The 24186-nt window shown below is 41.7% G+C and overlaps 3 protein-coding genes across 4 annotated transcripts; 1 reads left to right on the top strand and 2 right to left on the bottom strand.

Moving 5' to 3' along the window:
* LOC8085177 (probable receptor-like protein kinase At1g33260) lies at positions 6823-9681 on the top strand. Its single transcript, XM_002453087.2, has 2 exons — positions 6823-7762; positions 8678-9681. The coding sequence occupies exons 1-2, from the start codon at positions 7258-7260 to the stop codon at positions 9388-9390; spliced, it is 1218 nt and encodes a 405-aa protein (XP_002453132.1). The 5' UTR covers positions 6823-7257; the 3' UTR covers positions 9391-9681.
* LOC8085176 (transmembrane protein 120 homolog) lies at positions 10798-15007 on the bottom strand. Its single transcript, XM_002451315.2, has 10 exons — positions 14662-15007; positions 13800-13878; positions 13591-13685; positions 12984-13088; positions 12803-12882; positions 12498-12588; positions 12295-12402; positions 11765-11851; positions 11512-11580; positions 10798-11291 (listed from the first exon to the last, which is right to left on the bottom strand). The coding sequence occupies exons 1-10, from the start codon at positions 14869-14871 to the stop codon at positions 11151-11153; spliced, it is 1065 nt and encodes a 354-aa protein (XP_002451360.1). The 5' UTR covers positions 14872-15007; the 3' UTR covers positions 10798-11150.
* LOC8066483 (zinc finger with UFM1-specific peptidase domain protein) lies at positions 15771-20768 on the bottom strand. 2 transcript variants are annotated; one of them, XR_002452404.1, is made up of 9 exons: positions 20536-20768; positions 19643-19714; positions 19448-19541; positions 18207-18997; positions 17980-18094; positions 17304-17399; positions 17116-17206; positions 16714-16828; positions 15771-16417 (listed from the first exon to the last, which is right to left on the bottom strand). XR_002452404.1 is itself a non-coding variant. In XM_021459728.1 (8 exons), the coding sequence occupies exons 2-7, from the start codon at positions 19702-19704 to the stop codon at positions 17123-17125; spliced, it is 1242 nt and encodes a 413-aa protein (XP_021315403.1). In that variant the 5' UTR covers positions 19705-19714; positions 20536-20768; the 3' UTR covers positions 15771-16417; positions 17116-17122. The 2 variants fall into 2 exon arrangements, 1 of the variants encoding a protein (XP_021315403.1); XM_021459728.1 differs by lacking the exon at positions 16714-16828.

Genomic DNA, 24186 nt, shown 5'->3' with positions numbered 1-24186 from the left:
GTCACCAACTTGTGTTAGCGAATTAGTGAATACCTAGAGATGGCTTTGGGTTTATTTCCATCAATATACTAGCTAGCTAGAGATTTCGCCAAATCAGACCCATGACACAATATTTAGTAATAATGATATAAGACTATAGAATAGTCAAGAAATTAAGCTAAAAAAGGAAGCTCTGTGCTCGATTTGTCTGAAAGGCCGATGATCCACAAGCTCGGCCAACTGATCTAAAACTACCAACAAAATTCACGAGTCGGCTTCATGTGGCGTTGAGGGGGGTTCTTTTTTTTGGGGGACCATTTGTTTGATTGTATATATTGACCTATGCTAAATAAAGCTCTGAATATATATATATATATATACATTAATTAATTAGGTAATAACTGTATATGCAGATGCAGATACAAAACGCGTCATGCCCATGCATTTTGTGGTTTAAAAAGCAGCACGTGAGTTATATACTGGTTTTAGAGAAATAAATTAAATTGCTTGGTTGGGTTTTGGATATTTATACTCTCTCTAAGCACACTGGCTAGATATATGATATTTGTTTATTGCTTATTAGGTTGTCGTTATATATATATGTAACTATATTATATTTATGTCCCTATACATATATAAATATAATATAATGCTTTAGAGCTGCTACGTGGATATGATATGATGATGATTAGGTTCATCATCATCATCATATCTTGCTTGAAGCTGCTACGAGATACATCTGCATGATTAGGTCCATCATTTCAATTAGGATAGATACATAGTATTGGTTGCATGCAATGCATGTTTGCTTTATACTTGGGCAATCACTCAATGGATCGACTGTCACTTTTATCCGATCCCCGTCGGTTTTCAGTATTTATTCGTTCACGTTGCTAGCTTATTATTAATTCTAGTTAGTTGTGCTACTGCGATCGACACACGCCCATCATATACTACTGTATCAGTTAATGGAATCGTGAGGTGAAAGCTAAGCTAAGCGTGAGTGTAGAGAACTTGTATCACTGGAAAGCAGAAATTCACTGACGAGAAATTGGAAATACCACCATTAGTGATTACTACTGTTCATTAATTCAGTTCCTCATGCTTTTCATTTCTTTATTTCTTAGACTTCCTTTTGATCATCTCTATTTATGTAGGTTCGATATATATATTATTAGCTGCTACACTGCTAGCTATATATTGCTTTCGCGAAAGAGACGATAATAAAGAAGCTAATTAAGATTGAGTGCTGGTGGTGGCAGTGCGATTCTCTCTGCATGCTAGCTATTGGCAGTACTTTAGCATGCATGATGCATGCCATGATATATATAAACCAAAAAAGCAGCAACAGTAGTTGCGTATTTAGTCGTTATATGATGTATACAGTAGCAACAACTAGCACAGCTTTTGTCACGCCTTAGATTAGATTTTTTTTTCAGATACTGTGCATATATATTCTACACACCAACTAGTAGAATTGAATCTGTTGCGAAAATATTGGGCACTCTTGATCCTCCAGTGTTGCAACAGACATACAGGAGCTGGTAGCTAGCTAGTGTAGTCGGTATATACTTATCTGACAATGATATAGGAGTATAGTAGCAGCAGGAATATAATGCATGGATGGCGTCACACTACACAACAAGTCTAACGAAGAACCATCATTAGTTGTGAATGGTTAGGTAGTGATTAGTGAATCTCAACTGCTAGCTTAGGTTTGCTCCAGAGTATATACAACATTCTGTGTGTTCAAGAAAAAAAAATACAATATTGATATCAATAATATATATGCTGAGCAGAGATATATGCATGGACATATATGGAGCATATATAACACATGCAAGGTGTCAGCAAAGCAAGTCAATATCAGGATGAGCAGTGACCTGCAAGTATATGTATATGGAGTAGTTGCTTCCTGCTGACATTTTCATCGTCGTCGTCAATCGTCATCATCATCAGTATGAAAGCAATAAGAAAGGCCTTGTTCAGTTCGCAAAAAATGGTGAAAAACGACACTGTAGCACTTTCGTTTTTATTTGACAAACATTGTCCAATTATAGAGTAACTAGACTCAAAAGATTCATCTCGCGGTTTACAGATGAACTGTGCAAATAGTTTTTGTTTTCATCTATATTTAATGCTCCATACATGTGCCGCAAGATTTGATGTGACGGGGAATCTTGAAAAATTTTGCGAACTAAACAAGGCCAAAGACGGCGACGGTTCACCTCACTGACAATAAGCAAGCTAATATACAGTATATATAAGCTAGCTCCAGCTGGGTCGTCTAAACACGCATGCATGCTTACAGACGTTCTTCATCGATGGATCATTTGTCTGCGCTTCGTTGTCCGGCCGCATGCAAACATCTGTAGATCGCCAGAGTCGCACTACTGCATGCCACAGTCAGTCCACAGGTTGTGAACACAAGGCCAACTTTTAACTGACGAACGTGAGTGAGATCTCGTTCGTCGTCCAGACAAATTAATAAAAGATGATCCAAACCACTTGAGGTACGTACTACCTGTTAAAGATCTAGCTAGGTTAGGTACCCTGCGTCGTCGTTGGCTAATTAATTCAATTTGTTTATTGTGTATAGTATTTTAGTTCATGTCTCTCACAGGTCCATGCAACGCTTGCTAGGTACACTCAAACCCCCCCCCCCCCCCTCTTGGGTTCCATTTCATTTGAAATGTGGTTTTTTTACATGACCTCAACAAAATTTGCTAATTCTATAGTAGTGCAATATAGAAGAGTATGTCTATGCCGCGCTGAGTGTCAGAACACTCAATTTTTTTCACCATCCTCCCGATGTGCCACCGCCGCCCACTGCCCACTGTCCCACCACGGTGCAGTAGGGTCTGCTGAAGCTCTGCAACCACGCTACCGCATCCGCACGGCCTCATCCTTCCCCTCCCCTTTTCCGCCACCGCCATAGCCATAGGCGTCCCCACCCTGATCTGGCCTGGCCTCCTTGTCGGGTATCATAACCCGAAGTACCGCAAAGAGCTAAGAACCTCATCTTTCCCCTATAACAAGAGGTTGGATGGGCCAAACAGTCGCTCCTCGCTTCATCCAAGACCTAATCGCAAAGCCTCGGTGAAGTCGAGACTAGCCTACTTGTTCCAACTCGCCCGAGACCCAACCTTAAGACCTTGGACGAGATCGAGCAATCTCCGCCTCGCCCGAGGCTTGACGCCAAGGCCTCAGAGGATGCCAAGCGATTTCCGCCTCGCCCAACCCCGGGGCTCGAGCGCATTATCCCAATTGGTGCGCTTGATACCTCCTGTGTGAAGTCATTTGTTGCTGGTTGTAGTATGGCAGGATAGGACGCACTTCAAATCCCCACGCCCTTGCCCACACTACGCAGAGCAGGGCATGACGAACACTATGCTATCCACTCCCGTCGTTGTACTACTTGCTCCCATCACTGTGCTTACGGCCGAGACCAGAAGGGATGCTCAGACGTCAATCCAGACTCCTATAGCCACGCACCCCGCAGAGCCCAGGGCATGGTCTGTGGGAGAGGGAATCTAGGGAGTCCATGCCGGATAGTGACCAGAGGTCGGCACGACCACTATAGGTACGGACGTCCCGTCCACTGGGTAGGCGTGGCTTGGTATGGAAGCTACACGGACAAGCGCACCCATACGACGACTACGACCAGCTACACTGCCAAGAATGGAGAGCCACTCCGCCACCGTACGACGCCATACCTCATCTCAGCCTCGGATCAAGAGCACAGCACTATAACACGTACACATGAATCCACTCGGCCTCCTCTTATGAACTATAAAAGGAGGAGGCAAGGTCCCATTCAAAGGAGAAGCAACATAGACACACACGCGGACACTGAAATCCGCAATCGTTGACTCACCCTCAGCACCGAGATTTGGATATAGTCTCTCTCTCACACACCTAGCTTGTAACCCGTACTACGAGCACTTTGGTGCAGGATAATACAAGATCTCCACTCTCCACTGGACGTAGGGCATTCTTAGCCGAACTAGTATAAATCGCTTGTGTCCTTCATGCATCACCTTCTAGATTTAGGGTACACGACACAAATTCACTGGTTGGTGTTAGGACCGCGCCAATTCAAACATGGACACTCCTCTTCCGACGTCGGAACGCTAACGTCGTTGCCCTCCTGTCGTCCCCATCATCTGGCCGATCTGTTGGAATTGGAGAAGAAGAGACGGAGAAGAATGAGAGGAACTTGAGTATCGTATAGATTTACCGCGACATAGAAAATTAAATAGAAAATCTCTCTTGTAATTAAGCATGCAAATCTGCATCTTGGATGGCGTGACTCACCATACAATCGCGACGAGGAGGATGGGGTGACTCAGGTCCTTGTCGGAGGCATACTTGGAAAGTGGCCGCGGCAAACATCAGAACGTCCAACAAAGTCATGTTAATACGTGTAGCGTGATTATAGTGGCGAATAGCGGCAGAGCCTCTGATGCGGCTCAAGTGACTCGTTCAAGAAATTTAGTTTTGGGACGAACTATTATTAAAATATTAAATTTTTTTTTGCCTAAAAGTTGTTTAATTAAAAATGGGTACCTAGCTACAAATAGTCGTTGCTGCACGCATTTGGCTTTTGATTATATTGCTGGTACGTGCTGTACATGTGAGGGTGCGAGTATGTGACCCTCCATGTAGTACCAGCTTAGCAAATCCGTTGGATAATAACTAATAACTAACCAACACGAATATATAGACGATGTCACATCTCAGCTCCATCCATCAATAGGAAAGGCACGGCTTGCCGCACAGAAATTGCAAAATGAACGAAATATGCAATTTTAGTATAAAACATATGTAATAACCGTTGCCTAAAAGAAAACTAAAAAATCACAAGTCCCATAATAATATAATTAAAATACAAGCATACTTTCTCGATTAATACAATTATTATATATTGTACAGTAAGTAGAACTAATATCTCCATTTTATTGTCTTTACCACCAAACTATAGTAACTAATTAATATATATATCAAATCTATATCTATATCTATATCTATATCTATATCTATATCTATATCTATATCTATATCTATATCTATATCTATATCTATATCTATATCTATATCTATATCTATATCTATATCTACTAGCCATTCTATCTCAACATCTTACTATTGCACCTTACCGGTCTACAATCACATACATTTAACTATCGTTGTTAGTATGCCACATCATCCACTATAACTAATTTATACTCCCTCCATCACACAAATAAATGCATTTCTTTGACCGCTACGATTCATATTTGACCATTCGTCTTATTTAAATTTCTTGTACAAATAATAAAATAAATAAATTATTATAAAAATATATCTAACAATAAAATAAGTCATGAAAAATAAATAATATTTATTAAAAAATTTTAAATAAGACAAATGGTCAAACATGAATAATAGAAGTCAAAAGAAATGTAATTATTTATGGGACGAAGGGAGTAATAGTTTTCTTCATATAAGTAATTTAGTCTAATATCATTCTAATTCATCCGTAAATTCCTTCAACACCACACGAGATATGTTTCTAGTTTATAAAAGGTATGTACCTTGCTTCCAGTGCACAATTGTGCATATCGCAACATTATCCGCTATTGCTAATGCTACTACTATTTAGTTTTTATCTCTATTAATATTGTTTAGTTTTTAATAAACTCGTGTAGTATGTGTCATTGTTTTGAGGTGTGTGTGGCTTGTGGGACTTCTGTTTTGTTATTTGTTCATCTCTTGTCTACTATTAATATAAGTTAGGCAAAGCTTTGTGTTTTGCTCTCTCTACTATATCATGGACTAAGTTTGGGTACCATGGACTAAACTTTACTCCTAAATATGCAAAGAAAGATGGACTAAAAGTATTTAGAACCCAGCTAGCTAGCAATTAGTTAATAATTTGTTAGCAAATGTAAACTTGTATTTATTACAGATGTGCACATGATGAGTCTTTGTCCAAAAAATTACTTGCTTTTCCATGATATCAAATAGCTAGTACTAGACTAAACTTTAGCCACGTAGTACATATTTTAGCCCTAGTTCTAGCTAGGTGATCCAAACATGCTTAGCTTATTAGTGTGTGTCTACTATTGATGCAAGTAGTGTTTAGTAATGCTTCTGCACAGTACTTTTTTCTTTTTGGGTGCTGCATATGCAAGCACGGTTTGTTACGCTGTTCAACCAAACAACAGTAGTCATACGCATTCAGACAATTTTCAGGCCGGCTAATAACTCCTCATCCTGATTACTGTACCCTCTCTTAATTCTTTATTATTACACACAACCTGTATTAGGCATCGGAACCACCGTTCATTCATTGCACGCAAATTCTATCATGTACGTACAGGTGGTTACTTGTGGCACCTCCACAGTAGAGTAACTTTTTTTATTACTAGCTCGGATCACACTCCCATATATTTTTTGTAGGTTCGTTAACCGTGTATAAAAACGTACTACTGCACTGTTACATCTGTATATATGCATGGGAATTCACTTCATGCATAGACTGGATCGAAGTAATTAAGAACGTGTATAATATTCCGCCGTCCACGCTGAACAGCTAGCGCTTCACAAAATCTCATGTACTAATCACTATACTAATAGATGCATGTTATAATTTGAGGATTTTTGCTCTAGATACTAGCTGCTCTACTTCTGTGGCTGCTGAGATGTGTCAACGAGCTTTAATTCTGTCTGTCTCCAAGCATCTATATATATACTATTCCATTGGCTTATGTATAAAATAAAATAAAATAAAATAAAACAAAATATTATATTCTATTCCTATGCACCTGCCACCTGTCTCAGAAAAACCGTCCCATTTGATTTGATTTGATCGTCGTCTGATGCTATAAAAAATTGACCGTATATTGTGAGGGTCAAAGTTGAAATCTTCCATACAAAAAATCGAATCATGTTTTTTGGGTATCTGCTCCACAAATTAATCAAACAGTGTTTAATTTGTGAAGTGGCCCTCTTCAACAACCGAGCGATCGAGCGAAGCAAGCTAAAGCTAAACACAAATGAATGAGGTTAGCTGATGCATATGTATCAAGCTCTGCCTTTTAACTTGCCACCACTTTTCCTTCCATTTTATTTTCCCTTGTCATCATATATACTTATATATATATATACCGTGGGCTTCTTCACCTCTCCCCTTCCTGTGCCTTAATTGCCTTGCCTTGCTTTCCCCACACTGAAGCAAGAAGCAGCTGAGTTCTGACAGCAGCGAGCAGCCTACCGCGAGAGAGAGGGGGCGCCATGGAGGTGGCCGTGGCGCTCGCCTTGCTCTTCTTCTGCGTCCTCCTGCTAGCCTCCGGCACCATCGCCTTCCTTCTCATCCGCCACTGCCTAGCCGCCCTCCGCCGTCGGCCCTCCGCCGACGCCGACCCCGAGGCGCGAGCACCAGCAGCGCCTCGTCATCGTCAGCCACAGCCAGCGGCGGCGGCGGCGGCCAAGCCCAAGCAGCAGCAGCAACCGTTACTAATAGCAGCCGTCAAGAAAGAGGCGCAGGTGCCGCGGCGGCTGGCGTGGCGGGAGGTGGAGGCGCTGACCGGTGGGTTCGACGAGGCGGCCGTGGTGGGCCGCGGCGGCTCCAGCACCGTGTACCTCGCCAGGCTCATGGACGGCTCGCCCGTCGCCGTCAAGGTGCACCGCTGGTGCGGCGGCGAGCGCCGCCTGCGCGCGTTCCGGCAGGAGCTCGACCTGCTCCGCCGCCTCCGACACCCCAACATCGTCGCGCTCCTCGCCTACTCCGACGACCACGGTGAGTTCATTCGCGCGTGCGCGCCTTGCTATTCATCTCTTTTTCCCTCTCTTTTTTTTTCATGGAGCTACACTACACAGAAATCATTAAGCTTTCACTTTCACTTTCACTCCACGCTTACGCTACTTTGTTCTGCTCCAACCGACTGTCCCTGTTCCTTGTTTTAACTTGAGTATTCTTTTACGGTTTTTATTTTTATTTTTATTGTTATAAATAAAAATATTTTATTTTTATGATAGATAGATAGATAGATAGATAGATAGATAGACACCAACCAGTTCATACACCTTAAGTAAACATATAGTACCAATTATTTCGACATGGAACTTGCTTACATGTAGGCAAATTGATTTAGGGTAACTTAGATTAGATATGGCGTGCATTGACTTTGTTTACACTTTACTTAGTACAAGTCATGATTGAAGTCAAAGCTTACACATTTCTTTATCAAAGTAGCGAGTAGCAACCAAGAAATGAAGGAGCTTTAGACTTTTCCTTCGCAGAAATGAAGGGGCTTTAATTAATTTAGACACTTTAGCATCCTTTAGTGTCTAAAAACAAAATGCATATAAATTATTACAAAATGCAAAAGAAAAAAAAGGGTTGCTGTGCCACAGTGAGGTGAAATGAATTATGCAGTGCGTGCGTGACATCACTTTACTCCCTACCTACCTAACGCCTAACGAGAGCCGAGTGCAACGGCTACACCGCGTATTCATTCATTTTTGTACGGCGACGCCCCACCCCCTCTCGTCAAACTCAAACCTGCTCTTGTTCAGCTTGGTCGTCGCTGTCGCCTCTTTTTTTTTTTTTTCCATTCAATTCACTTTCACTTTCACTCCGCGGTGAAAACATGTATGGAGATGCATGGAGTGGTAAACTAATGACTGTTACTGTGTGAGTGTGCGCGTGCAGAGGAAGAGGGCGCGCTGGTGCTGGAGTACCTCGCCGGCGGCACGCTAGCGGACGCGCTCCACGGAGCAACGGCAGGCACCGCGCCGCTCCTGTCGTGGGCGCAGCGCATGCGCATCCTCCACGACGTGGCGTGCGCGCTGGAGCACCTGCACGACGGCGGCTCCACCGCGGTGGTGCACGGCGACGTGTCGGCGTCCAACGTGCTCCTCGACGGCGGCGGCGGCGCGCGGCTCTGCGACCTGGGCTCCGCCTGCGAGGGCTTCTCGGCGGCGGTGGCGCCGGCGCGCGCCACAGTTGCCGTGGGGTCGCCGGGCTACGCCGACCCCTTCTTCCTCCGCACGGGCATCGTGTCCAGCAAGTCCGACGTCTACGGCTTCGGCGTGCTCCTGCTCGAGGCCGTCACGGGCCTGCCGGCGGCCGGCGGCGAAGAAGCGGCGTCCGGTGAGAACCTGACGGCGCGGATCGTGCCGCGCGTCAGGGCGCGCGGGGTGGCGGGGCTCGTGGACGGCAGGCTCGTCGGGGAGGGCGGGTACGACGAGGAGGAGGCCGCCGACGTGGCCAGGCTCGCCGTGGAGTGCGTCGCCGCGCAGCCCGGGCTCCGGCCGTCCATGGCGCAGGTGCGCGCCGCCATCGCGGAGAAGGCGGCCAGGTCCATCGCCAAGGCAGGCTACGGTCACCATATCCAGCTCAGCAAGCTGCTGGAGCTCACATGATTTTGAGTTTTTTTTTTTTTGGATTTTATTTACTCTCCGTTTTATTAATTTCTTCGATTCGAGATCGCCCCCCCTTCCATTGTGTTTAGAGCAGTTAAGACGTCTTAGCTTCCGATGTGTCATGTGTGTTCTTGTAGCGAAAGTACGTATGTAAATTCTTCCTTTTTCGTTGTTGTCCTTGCATGATGTTTATTAGGGTAGGATTGTAAGAAAATGGATTGTGCATTGGAGTGGAGGGGAGAAGAGATTCATCCGAGAGTGAAATGTAAATATGGAATGGATTGACGTACTGTGCATTTTCTTTACTGCATACTAAGGCCATGTTTGGTTCCCCTTGCTAAATTTTAGCTAGCTAAACTTTAGTCACTTTAGTAGCTAAAGTTCCAAACATATTGACTAAAAGAAGCTAAAATAGTAGAATTTCATTAGTCACCCAAGAGTAGCTAAAATAATTTTAGCTAGCTAAAATTTAGCAAGGGGAACCAAACAGACCCTAAGAGTACAGTAGTATTTATTGTAGTAAGAACCCGTTTGGAAGGGTACTCCATGCTACAGACACATGTCTCTCCATTGGAAAAAGTCCATCGAGATCGGGACCGGAGGCGTGAATAGGGTGTCCTAAACGGAACGGGACGGGGTTCTAACTTCTAAAGTTTGCTTGGCCCAGCAGCAGCTCCAACGAACAGACAAGATGATCTTTTGTCTACAAAACTCACTCACTAGGAATATAGGACTAGGATGCTAACTAGAGTAGTAGCTATCTCAATGATTGAGTGATGATGTGCAGGCAAAGGCAAGGGAGCAAGTGAAGCATGCTCATCATTCAGGTTGTGCTCCAAGGCAGCGGCAGTTTTTTGGAGGACCAGCCAGCTCATATTTGCAGCATACGGAGTATATACATACTCCACTACTCACACTAATGATTGTTGGAAAGATTTGCTCCGTGTGTTAGCCCGTATGGATTCTCCAACACTGGTCCTGCGGATGTTTTTGGTAATTTAGTGCGTGATGTAAGATGTCGAGAGAATTTCCTGGACCACACCATCCTCCAAAACAAAAGCTTGCAAAATACTCCTACTAGCACGGTAGCACCAATATTTGTTCAAGTTACAATGATTGATCGTTACAACAGGGTACATGCTCATGGGACACTGAAAATGTCTTGTGACAAATAAATAAATCTAACGCTCAACTAGTTTCTGCAAAACAAATTGCTTCACACTTGATGCGACTGTCAGCAGTACTACTACTCTGCAGTCTGCACCAGTAGTTGAAGCACAAGACTGAAATGATGCTATTTCATTTACACCAATCCCTGTATAAAGTACGTAAGTAGTAAGTACATGACAACATCCAACCTTACGCGGCTCTGCTCCATTTTATATGGAGCCTATTCACAACTTCAGATACATACATTATTATTATTGTCCTATTTCAGGACCCCATATGTTTTAAACAGAAAGCATAGTACAGCGCAAACTCGCAATTTTCATCTGAGGAAGAGGAAATATTGTCTTCATCCGTCGTGTTGTGTGGAATATTAACTTCAATGTTACAGGGCCAATTACCAAAACAGAGAATTACAAGCAGGCAAAAATGTTAATACAGGTCAAAGGATTTACAAACCGATGGTGTCAGCTTTGCTCTGTCAATTTTCAATGTCAAAGGATTTACAAACCGATGGTTCCAGGAACATTGAAAATCCTTTAATACAGCTCAAAGGATTTACAAACCGATGGTTCCAGGAACCATGATGCCTGTCAATTTTGATGTGGGCGATCCTGTCTGTTCTTTGCTCTCTTCATCTTTGCTTTGAACCTCAGTTTCAGGAGCAGTGTCTCCATAGTGTTGACAAAGTTGCCGACTGCCATAACCACCAGCAAGATCCCGCAGACTACAACCTGGTAAAAAAAGAAAATGTGGTGTAAATTTCACTCCAGAACAAGTGCCAAGTGGCATGTCAAGATCTATTCAAACCTATATCCCTCCACCCCCACCCAGAATTTCGAATTTTGGAAAAGGCAATAAATTCCAGACAGCAATAAATTCAATCAAGAGCCTAGACAATTTAATCCTATCTGACATTCAACTGTAATAGAGAAACTGTTAAATCATTCTTGCCTGCCACTGGGAGGCAAGCCCATGCAAAGCTGTCTGAAGAAGCAAAACTCCAACATATGCTTCAAAACCCTGAAAACATAAGAGTATCAGGACCAGGTGCGTCAGTGCAGCAAACAAATGATATTTAGTCCAATTAGACAGGATTTATGCATGAAGGACCAACAACTTATTCTGGAGGGTTCAAGTTGAGTGGCAACTCAGTTCGAGAGAAAAACCAGGATCTGCAATAATTCGAATTGTGCAAACAACATACCTGTAATATGAAAAGGACAGGATATAGCAGCAACAACTGCCCCTCCACACCAGCTGTTTCTCCAGCGACGACATCCATTCTTTTAGCCTGCAAGGAGTTAATTGGGAGAGAAGTTAGGTTAACCTTAAAAAGTATTAGATAATGATGTGACACAATACTGATTCACAGGTTCACATTCTACCAATAAGCTCTGCCCACAAGATTTCTTTTACGATAAATTCACTGACTGTTTTTTGAGAGTACTAAATCAGAGAAACATTGATTATCTTGAGTTGTTCTTTGTAAGCACCTAGTGAAGATCTCCATGCATCTAGTTTCATCATATACAAATTTCCACTATGAAGCTAATGGAAATGGAGAATGTTCCTTGGTTTCAAAAATGTTTTATCATACACAAGGACCTTTTTGTAATTCTAGTTAGGATCATGTTTGGAATACTTATGTGAGATACGCTTATTCTATGTATTGAAATTATAAGTTTCGAATGCCACAGAGGTTAGTTAGTTTCTTAAATTCAAACAAGACCTTACCTTTCCTAGAGCTATTCGAGTACGCAATCTTTGGCGCTGGTATCTGTTCTGTAGATGCATTGCAATGCCTTGCATGATTGCCCAACGCAAGAAAAGTTGCACCCCCCTCTGCAAAAAGATTATTGTTTGAGTGCAACATTAGGAAATTTCCCAAGGCGATGCCTGCATCAGTGCTTCTTTCCAGAAAAAAAGGGAGCATATACCTGCTTGCTAGAACAATCAGGTTGTCCTTTTATCTCCCATGTAAGGCTAATAAGAGCCATCAGCATTGCTAGATAGTGGTGATATATCCACCTGAAAATGTAACAGTGAATCATGATAGAGAAAGCATGCATTGGAAAAGAAATTTAACCAGAGAATAAACTAAACACTGTCAACAAATTATTTGAATTGAGAAACATTTAACCAGCTATGTTTTACAAATGGACATTTGCAACTAACCTTAAATGCTGCAGTTTAAAAATTTAATATCTTAAGCAGTGAAACTTTAGAAGTGATGATCCCTTACCATGGACGAATGTCACTTCCATTCGCAATTAATACATTCTCACGCAAAGCAAAGCTTGTGTACAGGTATAGTAACCAAGCCTGAGAAGCAGCAAGACATTATTTAGATAGTTCTTGTTGGACAATGCAGTGATCAGCACAGTGAACATATTCTAAGGAGTATCACAGTATCGACAAAACACCTGGTAAATTTGAACAGCCAATGCTGGAAGGCATCCATCCCATATCCACCATCTCAGTAGGAGGAGGATAGATGGAAACAACAGAAACTTATAGGCAGTCCTATCCTGCCAATAGAACAGGTTAAAACATCAACACCATTGGTGGGAGGCATCCTTATAGTTTACAAGATGAAATATCAGTTCAGCCCAAAGATCTAAGCATTACTTGGATTCAAAACCCCCAAAGTATATTTTTACACAATATGACAATGCATTTACCAACATACAGCCCAGTATTATGTGTTTCTGTACTAGCTAGATGTTTCACTAGAAGACCTTACTGAATTAGTCATGTTTACAGTGATGATTTCAGTTTCTCTTAAAAATTTTGCAAGCAATGGCAGATTAAAGGAGACATATATTATACAAGTTTCATCTTAATGCTTACATAAACCAAACTTTATGCCAATTGAAGGCTTGAAGCAATCATCGGAACCCATAAGTTACCAATATAAAAGGGAAAAAGTTTAAGCTGACAATACTGTTATTTCAGTTCTTGCTTTCATATCTGAAAACCCCTGACAAAAAGGTCTTTCCAAACGACATTGAAGAAGTATCTTAAGCATACCCTATAATTGTTGTACTCATCCTTGATTTTGAGCTTATCTTCTTTCCTCGCCACCCGCACATTCACAGGGCCTAGAAACGTCTTAAGAAACTTCCCTGCATGTTCAGACAAAGGTACATCAAAAAATTAACAAATCATAACTTGTCGATAACAATTAAGCCGAGGGCAAAACGGGGCGGAGTATATATATAAAACAAAACATATCCAACCATTTCGCTTGCTAGGTAGAAACGAAGCCACATCACTATCCGTGATTGCCACCCTGGCACGCTCCAGTTCCTCCTCGACCTGCATCAAGTATAAATCTGAAATGTCACATTTCGAACAAGAGCAGAGGGGGACCTGTAGGTCATTTGGAACCTAGTGGGCTTGCAAGGATCTGCAGGGTGCTAATCCATAAGAAGATGCTTAGAGTTTTACAAGATGTGACGTTTCAGTAGCACACAATAACGGTCCTAGGCCAATGTGTTCATATAATCTAGCTGTCCCTACCAGGCTACCACGCTGCACTACACATAGCAACTTGCATGATCAAATCCATGTAAATTTCCAAACCAAAACGAAAGAAGAACTAAAGCCAGCGTGTGCACAGCCATTTGATTAATTAAGTTGAATTCGGATTTCAGGCTGGCATCTATAGGTGTCTTGTTATTAACAGATTTCCCCACAGCTTGCAGACAGACGTGACACATCTTTCCACAGCTTGTGAGATACAGACAGACAGACGACAAGCTACCAGAATTGGATGGAATCTTATCCTCGAAACAGTAGCGGGGCGTCACCATTCCAGACTCCAGAGCCATCATCATCGAAAAATGTGGACGAAACAAGGCAACCTAATTACTAATAATCCTGCAGGCGGGCATCTCCAGGCCATGCATGAGACGGGGAGCAAAGGATGGGATCACAGCGCAAGTTTCGATGCAATCCCCCGCTTTCATCTGAGATACGGGTCGGCAAGCTAATCGCGATCTGAGATACGGGAGGAGCAACCGCGCTTTCGTGAGGCAAGAGCCTGGCAGGAGGAGAGGTGGAGGAAGAGAAGGCGATGCGATGCGAGGCTAGGCGGACCTTGTCGATCGTGGAGGAGTCGAGGGCGTGGAGCGAGCCCTGGAGGCGGCGGACGTCGGCGTCGAGCGCCACGGCGCGGCGGCGCAGCGCGTCCTCCTCGGCGGCGCGGGTGGCGACTAGGGCCGCGGCCGCCTCCCGCAGCTCCCGCGCTGCCTCGGCCGCGGCGGACGCCGCCGCCTCGAGGCCGCGCGCGTCCCCGTCGCCTGACATTGGCTGGCGCGGGGCGGTGGAGCGGTGGGGCCCTGCCCTGCGACCTGCGACTGCTGAGGCGTGCGTGCGTGCGACGGAGGAAGAGCAGAGACTAGAGAGATCTTGGATTGGAATTTGGAATTGGATGGAATGGAACCCCCTTCCTCTCTGCTTGCTTTTGTGTTGTGTGGGAGAACGGAGAACGTGCGTGCGTGTTCGTGCGGCTGCCTGTGACTTACACGTCACCCTCACTTTGTTCTACCACTGGTGGGTGGGCCCGCACCAGAGCAAAAGCAAATAGGGTGGCTCTATCTTCTTTTCTTTTCTTTTTTATTTTCTTCTTATTATTATTATGGGTCAAATCAGGAAGATACTATAAATATATACGTACACAAGCATTAGACATTATTGTTGGCAATTTCAGTTGACCCTTGCAACCGTAGCAGCACCTGGTCTGGAGAGCCGTGCTGCAAAAACAAAAAATCAATTCGCATGCCGTGCTCAACAATATTGACAAAATCCTTTGTATAGAATAATGACAAATTAGTTGACAGCCATTACTTTCCTAGTATTTGTCTTATCACGCTGTTGACCGGTCATAACTTGCGGGGATTACTTTAATCTATATAGTCTGGAGTAATCGTATTCCTTGGGTGGAAAAAAGACGACTAAAGCAGACACAAGTGAAGTACGGTAGATGACAAATGTTCGCTCCGCTGAAAAACCATGGCAGAAAATATTATTCACTGATTTGAGAAAAACATTGCTAAATAGCTAATAAATTTGACAGATAAACTCAAGTAAACATGACACTCCAACGTGCAACTATAATTCTTGTGCATTTGATTTTTTACCACTCTTACGAATGACACCATAATATGTGTCACTGACGTGGTATTTTATATAACACTCACCCGTAATGATGGTAAATATGTACTTATTTCATAATTCTTGGAATGGTTCAACACCCAACAAGCAAAGAGACTGCAATTACAGGCAACAGCTACACGTAGCATTCAAACACAAACACTTTGATGTCTGACGCATGACACAACAGATAGCCGCCCCCCAAACCACCTTAAGTTTCGTCCAATCCAAATGGACCGCAGTTTATCAAGGAATAATATCCAAAATTCTTCAATGTTTTAGGAATACATAACCTACAAAATTCGATGACGTCATATCATATCCGATGAGCTGACAACTTTCACAGAAATCTGCTTGCTTCACGAACCCGATCATACCATTTCCAGATTCCAACTCCATGAAGAATACAATCCTTGAGTCAATATTTAGTCAACTGAGCTGAGTGTGCGGCATCAGATGCATAACAAAAAAAAAATTAGCCGTAGCCATTATGTTATATGCACAAATACTTGATTCTCCTCCACTTTAACACTTAAGACAGCGTACTGGGCTCCTGTAAGTTGGCCACATAACAGCAACGTCAACTTCTGTTTCGTTTACCTACACCTCAGATTCAGATGCAACCATCATCAACTGGCAGGTTCAGTTAGGAAAGCAGTCATGATTCTTCCAAGGTCCTCCAAACAACAGCAAATTCAGTCTGCAATCAGAATCAGTCAGGCTATGTCAAAGATTCTGCAAACAACAGTTAAGCAGCAAGCTTGACTTGGCATTTCGCATGAGTCAAGCATGCCCTGTTAGGACCACACTGAATATTAGATTGCCATTTATGTCTTGAACTACATTTAATTTTCTTATTAATAAAAAAGGCATGAGAGAGGATAGTGTCAACTGTGAAATATTCAAGATACTAAACAAACGTCGACTACAACTTAAAGAATTTTCATGTATTTCTTTGAAACATACAGACACAAGGAAAATATATATATATCATACTTTTCTGCGGGACCATTTGTACAGCGCACAGTTTGACAATGGATTAGATGTTCTTGTTTCTTCAACCAGGGAAGAGTGCCCTGTCTGCAAAACAATATAATCTTCATCCTGTTTTCTGTTGAACCATTAAGAAATTCAGAGAAACATGTTTCAGAACATCAAGGTAATACAGCACAAATACAGCATTGAGCTACGTCAAAGTAATTGATGAAGGCGTCAATAAAACAGTGGTATGGAAACCAATAATTAGTTAGCCACAATTTCTCATAATTGAATTGTTCATTTTGTTTTTGTTGTATATCTGAACAATGGATAACAAGATGAGTAGTGATCTAAATTACCCAGTGTGTCTTTACTGCTAACATATATAAACAAGCAATGTGGGTTAGTTTTCATACTTACCAAGAACTTAAAATCTGACTAGTATACCAGCAATAATCTTCAGTTGCTCCATCTCTTCTGAAGTAGCAATTCCAGGATCCACATAACACAACTGATGACAAGACATGTACACCAGATAATGTATTATATAGATGTACAAATTCATGTGAGCCTTCTTAATTTCATGTACTTTGTGTCATTTGATGTACCTGATACTGTGGCTTCCTGAGTGTGTGGACACCTCTCTTCACCAAACGCTGCCATCCTTTTTTGCTTCTTAGAGACCTTTCTAGCTCTGCAGTTCTCTGTGGCAGTAAGGGAAAACATTTGAACAGCGTACTGATAGAGAAACAGCAATTCAAACTTCAAAGTCTATTTTAGTTGTTGGACTATGCATACAAAATAAGGAACCAAATAATAATAATAATAATAATAATAATAATAATAATAATAATAATAATAATAATAATAATAATAATAATAATAATAATAATCCACAGTATGTTGCAACACATCAAAACAATTACTTGTTACAACGAATGTGGACAGGTGCTTTTGGCATCTAAGCTGCTGCTCTCTCAATCAATACCACAAGAGTCCATTCACATGAGAAGCAAGAGGGCCTCAAGATTTTCTATAGGGTTAAACATACATGAACGACGAGTTAGACACCAGATGTTCAGTTTATGTTGGTGGTCCTCAAAGTGATTGTTCAGCAAAAAGCGTGAAGAACAAAAATACTAAATAGCACAATACTCGCTGAGCTTTGAAACCAACCAACTTACACCATAAACTGAGCTTCAAATAGAACGTGAGACTAAATCACAACTGACAATAAAGGGAAAATAGTTTAGACCAACAAAATGAATGATAACTGTAACTTACATGGCCAGGATCCAAAATCAAAAGGGAGTATTGTTCATGAAATCCACGATGAGCCATTTTCTTTTGAATCCCAACTATTGTCCTTGAATGACCTTGATGTTGAAAATACAGTGGGCTGTGAACGTCACCTCTTTAATTAGTCTATGACAAAGTTATTTCTAGATAGTGTGAGCATTTTAGATTATGGGATAGAACATTTCTCAAAAGGGAGACATAGAAGATCATACGTTTTATTGCTGACAGTGACACGCTGTGTGGCTAATCTATCAGAGCGCCCACTTGCAAAGTAGTTCCAAACCCAGTCAACAAGGGCCTGTTGGCCTCTCATACTTTCAGCATCCTCTCGACAAAGTTCAGATGATGATTTAGGAGAGTCATTCTTTGTTAAGAACTTGTCCATAGGTCCTCGTACTTGACTCGCTGCACGGCTTCCGTTCTTACTTTGGAGGTCAGATGATTCTGTGCTATCAAAATCTACAACCCTTGCACGGAGGCCAAACGAGCGGAAGAGGGTAGCACATTCTGCAGCCCCTATCCACTTCTTGGCACCATAAACTTCGTTATGAAAGTGGCTGGAGCCAATCTTATCAAAATTTTTATCCCAAGCAATCTCAAGCCACCTCTGGAGTGAAGGGATGTCAGGAACAAATCCAGAACCACCAAATAATACTTCTCTAGCTTCTGGTCTTTGCTTCAATAGATGAGAGCTCAGCATCTGAATATTTCTCCATCCACATCCCCACCCCTTATCTTCTGATGAAAGACTCTGATGATGGTCTATATAGCATGATATCATACATGTCGAGGAACCATCTTCTGACTCCAAGCAGCTCTTCAACAAGCTCATAATACCGCCTTCGACTTCTTGAACTTCGCTTCGAATTTGTGCTCTGACCAAGCAAGAGATTTGTTCATCCAATAGCTCACTGTGATGGCGCGAGTATCCACTATGACTTGATGAGGCCCCTAGAGTATTAGAGTCACTAGTGAATGATCCACTATAACGTTTTGGGTCATTCTGCAAAAAAAAAAAAAAAACATCTGAATTATAACTCTGCCAAAACAAGGAATGCAAAACATCAAGTAGAAAGCGTGTCTAGACTAGTGGATCACAAACCAGAACAACTAGAACACTATTTCACTTTCTGCTCAAGTCTAAGCATATCTCTGATGAAGGTTTTAACAGCAACAATTTCAAAAAATATATGCAAACACTGTAAGCCCCCCCCCCCCACCCCCCCCCACACACACACACACACAGAGAGACAGAAATTGTACCACAGAAATGAATAAGGATCCATGCCTATATTATTCTTGTGAAAGAGAGAAACTTGTGAGCAGAATATTTCCATGCTATCTGTACTAGATTCAGCAAGTGCTATGCATTTCAATTATTGAAATGGACCATGATCTACAGCTACTATTATTAAAACAATGTGAGAAAAAGCAGCCAAAGCAAGATTATTACCATGGTATCTGTACTTGATTCAGCAAGTGCCATCTGATGTGCTAATTCCATGTCCCTTTGGAGTTGATCATCATCAAAATGGCTATTGGCATGCCTACAAAAGATAGTGGTATGTTGTGTACAATACCAGCGGGGAGAAAAAAAAAAGATAGGAGACGCTCAATTGCAGAAGCATGGAGAAGAATCCGCCATTACCATTCCAGCTCAACAGTAAGAACTTGTATATTGCAGATGGGACAGGATGAGATCGTCTCCATAGGAATACTCCTACAGTTGAAAAAACGATGGGGAGAAAAGGCATCAGGCACAGAAGTAGGAGCCAAATATTAACATCACACAAGGTGTAGTAACCCTTTAGCCAGTAGAGGTCTACTAATCTCTCTTTGAAAATTCAAATAAATATAGAGGCAGCAGTCATGAGAGGTATTAGGATCGATCTCCTACACATACTTGAACAAAGATATATTAGTGATGCCATGAGCATCAAAAGGGGAAGGAACTGTCAAGCTGTACTATTAGAATTATATATAATGTGCAGATGTGTTCGGGACATTGGACCGGACCTGAAAAAAATCTCAGGTACGAGCATTGCACAGAGCTTAACTGGAAACAGTGTTGTTCCTTGCCATTTTAGTTGGCCATTTTAGCTGTTACAGTACTACTGAAGATCTCATAAACTCATAGTGAGCAACCAGTGTAGAACAAATAGTGACCAATCAGTGTCATCAAGACATAGATGCAAGTTCCAAATACACAGTCAAGGTGTATCATGCATGAATCCAGAATAGGGGTGAACATGGGCGGGACACTTATACAGTTAAACCCGCTTAGAATAAGAACACTGATGTTTCGGTAGCTGTTGAAATATAGTTTGTACTTCTCATAATAACTAGATTATGTACGCTACTATTAGTAGCAGATACAGATGAAGTATAGCAATATGCGTTTATAATGAATAATGATGACTACGATTTCGTCCATCACAACTCAGAAGCAGCGGGCATGAAGTTGCAAACGCACAAGACTCTGTACAAAAGGAAGACAAGCACGCGCGCGAATAGATAGGATTTGCGCGAAAAGACGCATACCAATTCCAGCGCCACCTGGTGTTAGCAAGGGGCGACGGAGACGGAGGGAGACGTTCGTTCCCCGACTCAAACGCGGGCGAGTCCGGATCGAGGCGGCCCCAGGGGCTCAGCGAGCGAAGCCGCGAACAAAAAGTCAACCGGAGGGAGGACAGGCTGCTCCTGGCGGTGCGCCGGCGGCGAGATTGGAACTGGGGGGGCGGGTGCCGGGGTCTTTGCGTGCTTTTTTTTTTCGCGACGAGAGCAGCGGGGCTTTTGTTGATGGGCCTCTAGGGGGTAAATGAGGCTAGGACGATTGGGCTCACGAGCTGAGGCCTATGGGCTGGATTCCCTTGCTGTTAACTCAAAGCATGCTTGTATTTGAGGCGATGAACATCTCCAACCGTTTGCTAAAAAACGTTTGCCAAATCTTGTGTGTTGGCAAGTTGCTAAAAGATTTGGCAAGTGAAATAATTTGTTATCTCCAACAGTTTGCCAATTAGACTTGCCAAATTATGAAAAAACAGGCCCACCACTATAAACTACCAACTACCAGATCGATGATCCATCGTACCTGCTACAACCGCACTCGCACACTCGATGAATATATTCAAGCGCATCAGCAAATTAGAAACAAAGAAACACATATGTAGTTGAAGGAAGACCTGATCGAGTATCTTTGGAACCATCACCCAAATTTATATTCATACAATATCTAAAAAATCCTGAAGAGTTTATTTTACTGTCATTTGATGTAAATCCATATTTATTTTTGTACTGTCATTTTATTTGTAATTGTAGTCTGTTGCAATTTTATTTAGTTAAATAGTAGCAGCACAACATCTCGGCAGAACAACACATAATCACTAATTAAATCATTCGCTGTACAAAGTGTCTCATCCATCACCGTCAGTAGCAACACATGCCATCGCGAGCAGCTCTGCAGCATCTCTGCAGCAACAAGCAGGACGGCAGGAACAAGGCCAGAAGTTTCACCTGTCTCGCGATGACGGCGGGAACAAGGTCAGAACTTTCACATGTCTCGCGGGAGCAACACCGAATACGCAGAATCGCGCGATGGCAAGTGCGTCCGCGCGGCGCATACTTACACGCGCGGCCCGGATATTTGGCAAGTGAAACAATTTAGCAAGTGGAAATACCAAACTGTTGGAGCTAGTTTTTTGCCTCTTTTGCTAAATTTTTTAGGATGGCAAATATTTTAGCAAACTGTTGGAGATGCTCTTCATTCTTAAAGCCCTGGTGAATGATGTAACTCTATTTTTAAATCAATAAAGAGCATTAGGTGGCTTCCCTTCAAAAAAACCTTTACATAGCCCAGTGGTTACAATGACCATCTCTGCATTTTTAGTAGTAAACGATGTTTTCGTGGATAATAAGGTACATATGGTGACTTCGTCAATCTCATTTGCAGAATTTGTCAACCTATTCATAGGAGTGAAGTCTATGCGCGTGCATTTATCATAGCGAGAGTGCATGCGTTGTGAACTGTGAGCATCTATATTATATTGTATTACTGCATAATTTTCCAAAAAAATATAGCAACTCTACCCGACGTACTTTTTATATTCTTTTTAATCTCTATTATATGAAGAATGAAGTGTATCTGTCGTTCGTGTAAGGCTGCTTTAATCTGTCGCCATATAGATATTTCACACGAATCATGTAGAAAATTTATATGAATTTTATAAAAATCAGTTTACTTTTACAGAAAAAATGTAGGAAACAGGAGGAGATGAGTAGTAGCAGCCTAGCAGAACACGGCTAGTTTATGAAAATAGTTTATTTTGCTCTAAAAGAAGTGTTCGGAACAAGCGACTTCCACCGTCCCAATGTAACTGCGCATCTCATTTTTCGAAATCATAAAAAGTATCCAAAAATTATATCGCTAAATAAGTTTATTACAAATGTATATATATTCCATGATTCTATGATCATTTCAATCATATTTGTTACACATCATAAATATGTTAGTATTTTATTGTACTAGTACACATGCTTGTGCAATACACTCGTGTTTGTAAAAACTATTTAAAATACAATGGAAATGTTAATTGAATTGTTGATATGCAATAAAGGTAGATGTCAAGTACTTGATTGATCTGATCAGGTCGTGTAGAACAAGGTTTAAATCTTTTGTTCGTTGAGATGCCTCAGCTGCATATATTGTTGTACCTTGACCGACACCTTTATAAACAACTAGGCCCAGTGTCTAGTAACACCCTGTCTTCCTTCCTCATCGCTCGTTCCTGCCATGGTGTCACCGTCAGCACCTGGCTTTTGCATCCTCGGAAGCTGGAGTCTAGAGACAGGGAAGAAGAGGGGGCCGATATGGGGCTAGCCAGTTTCTGGGGCGGCCACCACCCTGCTCCTAGGGCAGCTTCCTTGCTGTCTCGTCGTCAAAAGACATGAAAACTACATATCCATGAGACAAAAGTAGCATTGTAGTATCAATGCTACAAATTTATAATTCGATAACATGATTACTCCCATCGTCAAAAGACATGGAAACTACATATCCATACAATTATTAATGTGATATAAATAAACTAAAATCTCTTGTAAATAGAGCATAAGCATACAAAGAGTCGTTAATTTAAACTAACTAATGAAAAAAACATTGAATTCAAATATGTTTTACATTAATATTTTTTTGGCTCTTATAAATACGTTTTGCAAACGGACGTCAGAGTCCCCTTTTGCTTGCATTGTCATCGGAGTCTCAAACATGATAATTTGGCTCGCGCGCGGGGGTTGGAGTCTTACTTCTTATGTGTGTTTAGATTATTATTATTTTCTTTTTCGAGGTCCACAAAGAATCATGGTTGAAGAGGAATCTTACATTTTACATGCAAGATTATAGGTGACAGAAGGCTCATATTATGATATCTAGAGCTCATATAGCATGATGTCTAGATCGAACGGATATTATAAAGGGAGAACCTCTCAAAAAATCGCTCTTATTATAGTATAATATCATCATATAATATTTTATTATTCAATTTAAAAGTATTTTTTCTTGAAAAGCAATAAGCGTATTTGTTTTAGGACGGATAGTAGTACACATGTAGTAGATTATTTATTTATATATACTCCCTTGGTTCTTTAAAGCTTCAACTTCTAGAGTTGTCTTAAGTCAAATTTTTAAAATTTTAACCGAATTTCTAGAAAAAACCGCTAAAGTTTATAGTACTAAATTAATATCATTGAATTTATTATAGAATTTATTTTTATAAGATACTCATTTTATGTTATAGATATTGATATTCTTTTTCTATAAAGTTAGTTAAATTTAGAAAAAAATGAATGACACGGATTCTAGGAATGGAATGTTTGAGTGACAACGGAAGTTATATAAATTGCGGCGCTCTCCTTTCATACCTACTCCACTGTAGTGTGCTCAATATTGTACCGGTCCGTACTGCATTACTGGCATCGGGTTTTCAGTTCCCTGATGCGTACGGCAGCCAGCAGCGATGGATAGCTGCAGCTGCAGTGCTGCGACAGGAACGTACTCTCTCTCTCTCTGTCTTTTTTTTTAATTGTTAACTTGATTTATAAAAAAAAACATTTGTAGTAGAGAGACTCCATACTACTACAGTACTAGTGCCGGTCTCCCGTTTGATGTTTCCATGAGACCATGGGGTTGGGTTGGAC

Source organism: Sorghum bicolor, chromosome 4 (genome assembly GCF_000003195.3).
Source record: "Sorghum bicolor cultivar BTx623 chromosome 4, Sorghum_bicolor_NCBIv3, whole genome shotgun sequence".
Classification (NCBI taxonomy): Eukaryota; Viridiplantae; Streptophyta; class Magnoliopsida; order Poales; family Poaceae; genus Sorghum; species Sorghum bicolor.
Note: the sequence above shows the minus strand (reverse complement) of the source record. Positions and strands in the feature narration are given on the sequence as shown.